This window comes from Nicrophorus vespilloides, unplaced genomic scaffold, assembly GCF_001412225.1.
Source record: "Nicrophorus vespilloides isolate i.1.1-1 unplaced genomic scaffold, Nicve_v1.0, whole genome shotgun sequence".
In the NCBI taxonomy this organism is placed as follows: Eukaryota; Metazoa; Arthropoda; class Insecta; order Coleoptera; family Silphidae; genus Nicrophorus; species Nicrophorus vespilloides.
Window position 1 is genome coordinate 6520 of NW_017097096.1, and position 9659 is coordinate 16178.

Sequence of the window (9659 nt, forward strand, 5' to 3'; positions counted from 1 at the left end):
TTACCTTTAATTTGCATATTTAATATTAATTGAGACATCAATGATCTTTGAAATAAACAACAATTATAAAAAGTATGCTTAAAAAATTTAGTTTTGTCAATTTCGATAGTGATTTTCAAGAAATTGGAAAAAGTTAGAACTTTCACCTTTTGATTATTTTATTCTCTATATATTTACCTTTAATTCGCATATTTAATATTAATTGAGACATCAACGGTCTTTGAAATAGGATGCAATTATAAGGAGTCTGCTTGAAAGTTGTTTTCATGAGAAAATGTTCATTGTTTTGGGACAAATCTCTAGCAAAAACCCAATTTGTTCCGCCGTTGCAGATGTCTTCCCTCGAGGTGTGCGTTTAAATTAAAACCAATTCAGTTGCAGCGATGATTGAAAAAGTAACGTTGTTGTTGTTGTTGGAATAGAAATAATTTGGCGTGCTGAAGAAATTGGAAAGAGTTCTTGTGTTGTGTGTAAAATTTGGTGTGATACGAATTTTGGATACAAATCTGGCGGGCAGTCGTAGGAGTTCACGGGCTGGAGGCCCACAACAGTGGACCTACGAGATGTTACCCAACGGAGAATACTCTCCGCAGACAGCGAAGGTCCGCGTCAACTTTCCACCAGACACGCTGGATAGAAGACACAGCAGATCTCTGCTCATTCCCAGGAGAAATAGGAGCATGAGCGCTTGGAGTGACATCAGCCGTTCCAGCTGGAGACTAGACGAGAGGTAAACGTACATTTCAATAGTTAAATGTTGAATGCAGATAATGCAAGTTGTTTCAATTGAATCGATTCAATTTTGATTGAGTTATTGAAGTTTGAAAATTTTTCATCAAAATTTTACATTATTTTATTAAGTCAAAATAAAGAAAATTTGGGAATGATATAATTTTAATTAATAAAAGATTGTGATTTTTGAGTTGCAATTATATTAGGTTAAAGAAAAGTATAAGATAAAAAAACGAAAGAGAAAAAAAACGTAACAATAATTCGGGAAATAGATTAAGAAAAAAAGTGATTATTTCTATACTGGAATGGCCGCAATCGTCATCGAAGATCATCATATTTTTGGTCGAAGCGTTCGGATTGTATCAACGGAGGATCGGAGTACGTAAATCTCTACCGAAAGCGTCGCTCATCATCATTTTGGTCGGCTGTTGGATGTTGTAACCGCTATTGAAGCCGGAATAGAAACTATCCTGCGGTCTCATGCCGACGTGCAGAAGACATCTGCTGCTGGATCCAGCAGAATCCGTGGATGATTGTGGTGAAAGAGGAGATTCATCGGATTGAGACCACATTCCGAACGATCTTTGCGGATCGCTTTTCTTGATCTTCTCCTGCTTCATCTTGATGACTTGCTTACGAATACGCGGAGGAAGAGATCTAGAAAATAAGAATTTTCCGATTTAAATTAATGAAGATTTGAGACAACAACAACAAAAACTAACGTGCAGAAATGATCTGGTGGTGTGGTCAATCTGGAAACTTTGCTGCAGAATTTCGGGCGAGCCCAGGTGACTTCGATTAGGCTGTCTTTCCAATAAAGACCTTACAAACATACAAAGAGTTAAGGGAAATAGGAATTTGTATTGTGTTGAATAATAATACCGTGCAAAGTGTAGAGGGCTTCCTCGGCTGATTCTCTATTGACGAAATGGACGAAGGCAAAGTCCATAATCTTGTGCAACTTGATTACCTTTCTCATGTCCACGTGTAAAGATAAGAAAGCTTGGAGCGCTTCGTTCGGTGACTCCAGGTCCAAATTTCTCAAATAGAGTTTGGAAATCTGAAAGAGATTGAAATTCCCAAATAAAAGTGATAAAGAAATGGAATAATAAATTCTAATGTAAATCATTGTAGACTCATGGAAATTAATGACAATTGGAGAGAAACATGTCAATATTTTGGTAATAAAACTAACTGTAAATAAAAGATATCAATTTTGCAAATATTGAGAAATTAAACTAAGAAAATATTGTGAAAAATCAATACTTTTATGATTTGTGTATTCATTTTATTTATATATTCTTTTCTTGAAATATGAAAATTGAAAAATTTTATAATCTCAATAGAAAACAAGGTCAATTTTGAAAAAAAAGGTCACTTAATTAACTTAAATTTAGAAAATAATGAAAATCTAATTGAAATAACTAAAAATAAATAGAAATTATGTAGAAAATAAAAACAGAGTTAAAAATTTTGAATTAATTGAATTATTTTCATCATTTGATCAAAAAGAATGTTTAAAATTATGGAATTAATACAAAGTTTATGTAGAAAATTATAAAAAATTATTGTTAATGTGAATTATTTGATTAAAATGTGTAAATAATGAATAAGAAATAGAAATTATTTTTGATTTAGTTGGAAATATGTAGAAATTTCTGAAATGCAGGTAAAATCATACAAAAACTAATTGAAATTTTGAAAAAGAAAGGTAAAAGTTAATTAAAATGAATAATTGTTAATGAAAATGATGCAGAAAATTTGGAAATAATTGAAAATTGTACAAATTTTTGAATTTGTTTAAATTGTTTAAATTAATCAAAAATGTAGAAATTCTGAAAAAAAAAATGAATTATAAATATATAAAAATATTATATAAAAACAAGTTGGACAATTGTTGTTAATCATTTTTAATTATTTTAATTTGAAAATGGAAATATCTCAAATGCAAATTTAGAAAATAAATGAAGAAGAAAATTTGGAAAATTATTGAAAAATAAGAAAAATAATAAGATAAAGAAATGGAATAACAAATTCTAAGAAAAAATGAATGTAAATCATTGTAGACTCATGGAAATTAATGACAAAAACAATAATAAAACTAACTGTAAATAGAAGATATCAAATTTGCAAATATTGAGAAACGTTGAAAATTAGTTATAGAATAAATTAAACTAAGAAAATAATGAAAAAAATCCATATTTATTACAAATTTTTTAAATAAATTGAAGAAATATAAAATTATCTTTAAAAAATAGAAAAAAGGTCAATTTTGAAAAACAAGGTCACTTAATTAACTTAAGTTTAGAAAATAATGAAAATCTAATTAAAATAACAAAAATAATTAAAAGTTATGTAGAAAATTAAAATTAAGTTAATATTTATGAATTAATTGAAATATTTCATCAATTGTTCAAAAAACGTTTAAAATTATGAAATTAATACAAAGTTTATGTAGAAAATTATGAAAAATTATTGTGAATAAAAAAAATAAAATGAAAATGAAAATGAATTATTGTTAATGAAAATGATGCAGAAAATTTGGAAATAATTGAAAATTGTACAAATTTTTGAATTTGTTTAATTAATTAATCAAAATTGCAGAAAAATTAGTATTAATTTAAAAATTTAAATATCTCAATTGCAATTTAGAAAATAAATGAAAAGGAAAATTTTAAAATTATTGAAAAATAAGAAATGTTGAATAAAAGTAATTTAAATAATTGAAATTAATGAAAAAAAAAAATGTTATAAAATACTTTGAATTTACAAGATTATCAAAATTTACTGATTTAATTTACAAAATCTAATTGAAGTTATGAAAAATACGGTTTAATTAATGAAATGTTTGAAATTACAAAAAAAAATATAAACAATTTTGGTTTGTAAATTATAATTAAATTAAAATATCTTCATTTAGAAATTCATGGAAACTAATGCAAGTTAGTAAACTAAATAATATAAATCAGTATTTGCGTAATTTGAAAAATTGATTTGTTTAACTTAAACTTTAAGTTACACAAATCAATTTTTAAGGGAATTAAGGGATGTTTTTTTTTTGTTAATTTCACAAAAAAAAATGTATGTTTTTACCTTGGCCATGATGCTGGGGTTGACATCTGGAAGTGGATCAGCCCAGTCGACCAGGATCGGAACACCCCACATAATAACAGATCCAGGTGCCAACTTCCTTCTAGCCATCGCGGCCAATCGATGCTCCTCGAACTCGACGAAAACGAATCCACGATTCTGCCCACGTTCGAGCCTCGAGAAATACATGATCACCTCCTTGATGCCCTCCACGTACACGCTGAGCCCTTGATAAACCTCCTCCTTACCGATGTTCTTCGGAATCCCACCGATGAAGAGCCTACAGTTGTCGATCGACTTGTAAACCCCGATCCGTTTACCGCTCCTCACCGTCGCATCGTGCAGATTATCCACAGCCAAATTGGCAAACTCTTGACTGTAATAAGAAACGAAAGCGAAGCCACGATTCATCCCCGAGAAATCCATCATCAAACGCAACTGGTAAATGGGACCGATCTGCTCGAAGATTTCAACAATCTCATCTTCGAACATGTTCCTCGGTAACTTTCCCACGAAGACTTCGCATCCCTTCTTCGGTGGAGCGTCCGCGTCCGGAGCGGAGTAAACTCTTTGTCCGTTCGTCTGGATCATCCTGTAACCGGTCCTCTTCACCAGAGCCAACAAACGCATCCTCATCATCTGTTCAGTAGTCTCTTCTTCGATCGAATCCATCGATGCTTCACCGGAATATCTAACACCTTCCATGGTCATCATCTCGCCGAAGTCGGAACGAAAATGTGCCGAAAATTTGGCGCTCCGCTCTTTTTAAATCGACGACTTCTTCGGCTCCCCGCTTCTTCGCACAAGCTGTCTTTTTCACAACCAGACGCTTTTTTTCCTTCAGAACTACATTCGCTCACACAGTTCTTTTTTTTTTGCTTTTTGAACAAGTAAACAAATACAAAAATCGTCCGATTCTTTCACACAAAACTATTGCGCAATTAATATTAAAAAAAAAACATACCCAATATACAAGAAAATTCTTACAAAACTTACAAAATAATCATTTCATTGATTTCATTCAAATCCAAAGATTTATAAACGTAATTTTAGCAATCACACAAAAAAAAATAGTAAAAACTGATTGTAACTAAGATTTAAACTAATCAATAAAGTTGATTATCTAAAGATTGAGAAGTTGCGAATTTTGACGTAATTCTTGCAAATTACTCAAACAAATTTAGTGAAAACTCGTTGAAACTATGACTTAAACTAATAATCAATAAAATAAGTCTATTATCATAACGATTTAAGTCATGATATACAAAATTCTGGTTTATTTTTGATTTGGTACACATTTTGTAAAGTGTTCGAATTTTCATGTAATTCTCGCAAATTCCACAAACAAAGTTAGTGAAAACTCATTGAAACTAAGACTAAATCTAATAATCAATAAAATAATTCTATTTTTTTTGTGAATATTTTAGCAAAATTTACATTTAAATGAAAATTGAATTTGATAAACCATAAAATTAGTGTACTTTCTTAATAATTTATAAACTTTTCTTAAAAGTTTTTACGAATTTCTTCAAATTTAGATGAAGTTGAATTAAACCATTAAAATAAGTTAATTAGTGTAATAATTCATTATTTTATAAAAGTTTCTCAAGTTTTTACGAATCTCTTGATTTTTTTTTGTAAATTTTAATGAAGTTGAAAATATAATCTGAATGAATCCAAGAAAATTAGTCTATCTTTGATTTATACTAAATTTACACTCTTGAAACTAAAATTATTCAGTTTAAAGTTTAGTAAATGCAATTCATTGAGATTTCTATAAAAAATTAAGAAATCAATTAATAGATTTTATAAATTTTGAATTAAATTGAAACCTTAATTTGTAAAGTATATTTTTGCAAAGATTTTACGTGTAGTAAAAGAGAAACGAGTTTAATCTAGATATTATTATTTCCAACTTCGGTCAGACACTTTTTTTGGTTCCTCTTCGACGCAGAGAAGAAATCCTGCCAATTCGTTTAAAAAGAAAACATAAATGAATCAAAGAAATCTACAAAAAAAAAATTGTTGACATCTTCAGGATTTGTTTTGCAAAATGTAATATTTGTTGTAAATTGTAAATAAGACAATATTGAATTAGTAGAAAATGTAAAAATACGTTTTATTAAAACAACAAAAGATATGATAAAATATTTGATTATATAGAGAAAACACGATATAAAAAGCAGAATTTTGGAGATCGACGAAACGGCAACAAATGAAAATTATCAATTAATATAGATGAAAGTACAGAATTGCGATTTACATGTTGGTCTTTTTGTAATTGATTTTTCAAAATCGATGAAACATTGTTTAGATTTCAAACGTATCACAAAAATTGCATAAATGGAATGAGGCAAGAAAAGTAGAATTAATATATAAATTAAACAATGTTTGATTGTTGTTGTTGAGTAAATTGTTAACTCGAGATTCAAATTAATATAGTTAGAATTATATAGATTGTTTTATAATCTAAAAAGGCCGTTCGGATTCTGCTTAATTTTTAAGAAAATTAATAGAGTAAAGTAAGTAAGGAATAATAATGAATTAGTATTGTACTGAGTAAACGCTCAATTCGTCGAAGAATGAAGAGGAGCATTCGGAGAAACCGCTTGTCCTGGATGCAAAAGAATCGTCCAAGCTGAAACTGGATGAAAAAAATAAAGATTAGTGTTTAAATAAATCAACAAAAATGGATAAACTAACGAATTGTTGGATCGAATCTGCATTCTGTGGATGTCTTTGACGGACGGTTTGGCCCAGGTCACCTCAATGTCATAATCGTTTCTTTTGAAATAATCTGAAAAGAAAAACAAACAGAATTCATTAATATTAATTTAAAATCAATCTAAAAGTACAAAAATTGTAAAATATTTGATTCGAATTTGATCAATTTTCAAAGAAATCAAGGATTCGTTTATGTATTTGGAATGTTTCATGTTTATAATACAAATCTTCTAGAAGTACATTGAAATTAGTGAATATTGAAAGCATATTTTAAACAAAAAATGTAAATTTTGAACTTCATACATTATTTAATTATAAAAGATTGATTATGAAACAAAATCTTTTAAAATTAGTAATGAAAATTAACGTTTCTTTAATTTTTAGTCAAAATATTGATTAGAAATAATAGTTGCAATTGTGAAATGAAGAATCTAAACATTATGTTCACCTGGTTTTGTTAATTTTATGGAAAATGGGCAAAAAAGAGCAAAAACTTATGAACTATTGATTGAAATGAATGAAAATTACAAATTCTATGTTTAAATTTTGAGATTCTTGAGCAATTTTTCAAAAAAAAATGTAGAATTTTGAACTTCATACATTATTTAATTATAAAAGATTGATTATGAAACAAAATCTTTTAAAATTAGTAATGAAAATTAACGTTTCTTTAATTTTTAGTCAAAATATTGATTAGAAATAATCGTTGCAATTGTGAAATGAAGAATCTAAAATCAATTGAGCAAAATTTCGTTAATCTGATTTTGTTAATTTTATGGAAACTGAGCAAAAAAGGGCAAAAACTTATGAACTATTGATTGAAATGAATGAAAAGTACAAATTCTATGTTTAAATTTTGAGATTCTTGAGCAATTTTTCAAAAAAAATATAATTCTAAAAAATTGTTGAATAATTTGATAATTAACTAAATTGAAAGAAATTAGTAGTTGAAATTGAATTGAATACAATTATACTTTAAATTAATGAAAGAGTTTTGAAGAATTGATGATTACTTTATAAATTATCTAATTGTGAAATGAACAATGAAAATTAACTTTGTAAAAAGTAACAATTTGATTGGTAACAAATCATTGCAATTAAGAACTTTTATAAAACTTTAGTTATTAGTAATTAGTAAAATATAAAGTGATGAAATTCCAATTAGGAAGATGAATTGTTATTATTCAATTGTGCTCTTGGAAATTGTTGAATTTACAATTGGAAAATGTTGAATTTCCAATTGAAAAATGTTGAATTTCCAATTGGAAAATGTTGAATTTCAAATTGGAAAATGTTGAATTTGAAATTGTTGAATTTCCAATTGGAAAATGTTGAATTTCCAATTGGAAAATTATTGAATTGTGCTCTTGGAAATTGTTCAATTTCATTTTCTAATTGTGAAAAGAATAATGAAAAATTTTACTTTGAAAAACTATCAAAAACAAATCAGCAATTAAGAAATTTTATAAAACTTTAGTTATTATTAATTAGTAAAATATAAAGTGATGAAATTCCAATTAGGAAGATGAATTGTTATTATTATGTTGAATTTCCAATTGGAAAATGTTCAATTTCATTTTCTAATTGTAAAATGAATAATGAAAAATTTTACTTTGAAAAACTATCAAAAACTAATGTAATTAGTAAAATATAAAGTGATGAAATTCCAATTAGGAAGATGAATTGTGCTCTTGGAAATTGTTGAATTTCCAATTGAAAAATGTTCAATTTCATTTTCTAATTGTGAAATGAATAATGAAAAATTTGAAAACTAAAAAAAAGATATTTTGTATAATTAATATTTAAAATTTTCTAATTTGAATGAAACTGTTAAGTTCTTTGTAAGATGTTGAATTACCTCTTAAGATTTCGAGACTTTTCTGTGCGTCGCGACGCGTGGCGAAGTGGATGAATCCGTAATCGCGATGCTTGTAGACCTTCTCGACGAAGCGAAATTGCAGCCCCAGGATGCAAACAATCATTTGCTTCATGTCGTCGGTGGAATGGCGAACTGGCATGTTTCGCACGAAGAGACGTCTGACCTGTTGAAAGACGTTCTGTATATTAATTTAAGGAATTTGCGTTCCTCTCTCTTGTTTTACCCTTCTCATGATGTCGTCGTCCACCTGGTGCAGAGGCGTGGACCAGTACAGCTGAATCCGTTGCCCGAAGATCATCGCGTCCTGATACATCAAACGCGTGAACGCGGCCTCCTGGTGAGTGCTGAACTCGACGAAGACGAATCCCCTGTTCCTATTCCTGTCCGTGTACGAGCGATACATGATCACGTCCAAGATCCCAGTCATCCCGATGCGGATGAGCTCACGCCACACCTGATCCTTCGTCTTCGCGTCGGGGATGCCGCCCAGGAAGAGTCTCTTGTTCTCCTGCGCCTTCTCGACGACGACCACGAATCCTGGCCTGATCTCTGTGCGATTCAACAACTCGATGGCGGCCACAGCGGACCACTGATTGCAGAAGGTCACGTAGGCGTGACGGCGCGTCAGCAGACCGTTCTCCTCGAGCATCAAACGCATCCTGTAGATCGGCCCGAACCGCAGCAGGATCGGATAAATCTCATCCTCGAACATGTCCTTCGGCAGCTGCAGCACCAAAACCTCGCAACCGTCCGGTGGAATCTGCACGCCGAAGCACGGACCCAGCATCCTCTGTCCGTTCACCTGTTGCAGAGGCATCCTGATCCTCATCGAGAATTCGCGCACCCTCCTCAGGGCGGCGAACGCTCGCGTCATAGCCAACTCGCTGTTACTTTGCATCGCAAACAATTGAAAACAACAAAAAACACGAAGACAACTTGCGAGAACAAACTGAGAGTCGTGTCCTGAAATAGTCCTTTCTTTCAATCCTCGGTGGTGGGAGAAATCCTGTCTCTGAATGGACCCGCCAATTTCAAAAAGTTTCAAATTCTCGTAGGAAACCTTTCGCATTTGTTTCTCTCGTAACGTAGGTCGCGTCAAAACAAACAAACAAACGCACCGAAACAAATGAATCTAAGACACCGACCTCCTTTATTTACATATTAGAGAATCGTTCACTTCGCATTATTCTCTCTAATTCAGACACAAATTTCGTAACTTTGCAAAAGTAACAAA

General features: G+C 30.3%; 3 protein-coding genes across 3 annotated transcripts; 1 reads left to right on the forward strand and 2 right to left on the reverse strand.

Moving 5' to 3' along the window:
• Nucleotides 1-226: 226 nt before the first annotated feature.
• LOC108558897 lies at nucleotides 227-734 on the forward strand. Its single transcript, XM_017915953.1, has one exon. The coding sequence runs from the start codon at nucleotides 564-566 to the stop codon at nucleotides 732-734; it is 171 nt and encodes a 56-aa protein (XP_017771442.1). The 5' UTR covers nucleotides 227-563.
• Nucleotides 735-1094: 360 nt separating this feature from the next.
• Nucleotides 1095-4772, reverse strand: LOC108558895 (APOBEC1 complementation factor-like). Its single transcript, XM_017915951.1, has 4 exons — nucleotides 3804-4772; nucleotides 1615-1926; nucleotides 1455-1554; nucleotides 1095-1389 (listed from the first exon to the last, which is right to left on the reverse strand). The coding sequence occupies exons 1-4, from the start codon at nucleotides 4534-4536 to the stop codon at nucleotides 1095-1097; spliced, it is 1440 nt and encodes a 479-aa protein (XP_017771440.1). The 5' UTR covers nucleotides 4537-4772.
• Nucleotides 4773-6366: 1594 nt separating this feature from the next.
• On the reverse strand, nucleotides 6367-9323 carry LOC108558896 (APOBEC1 complementation factor-like). Its single transcript, XM_017915952.1, has 4 exons — nucleotides 8649-9323; nucleotides 8405-8588; nucleotides 6526-6619; nucleotides 6367-6466 (listed from the first exon to the last, which is right to left on the reverse strand). Exons 1-4 carry the CDS (start codon nucleotides 9321-9323, stop codon nucleotides 6367-6369), a joined length of 1053 nt encoding a protein of 350 aa, XP_017771441.1.
• Between the last annotated feature and the right edge of the window lie 336 nt (nucleotides 9324-9659).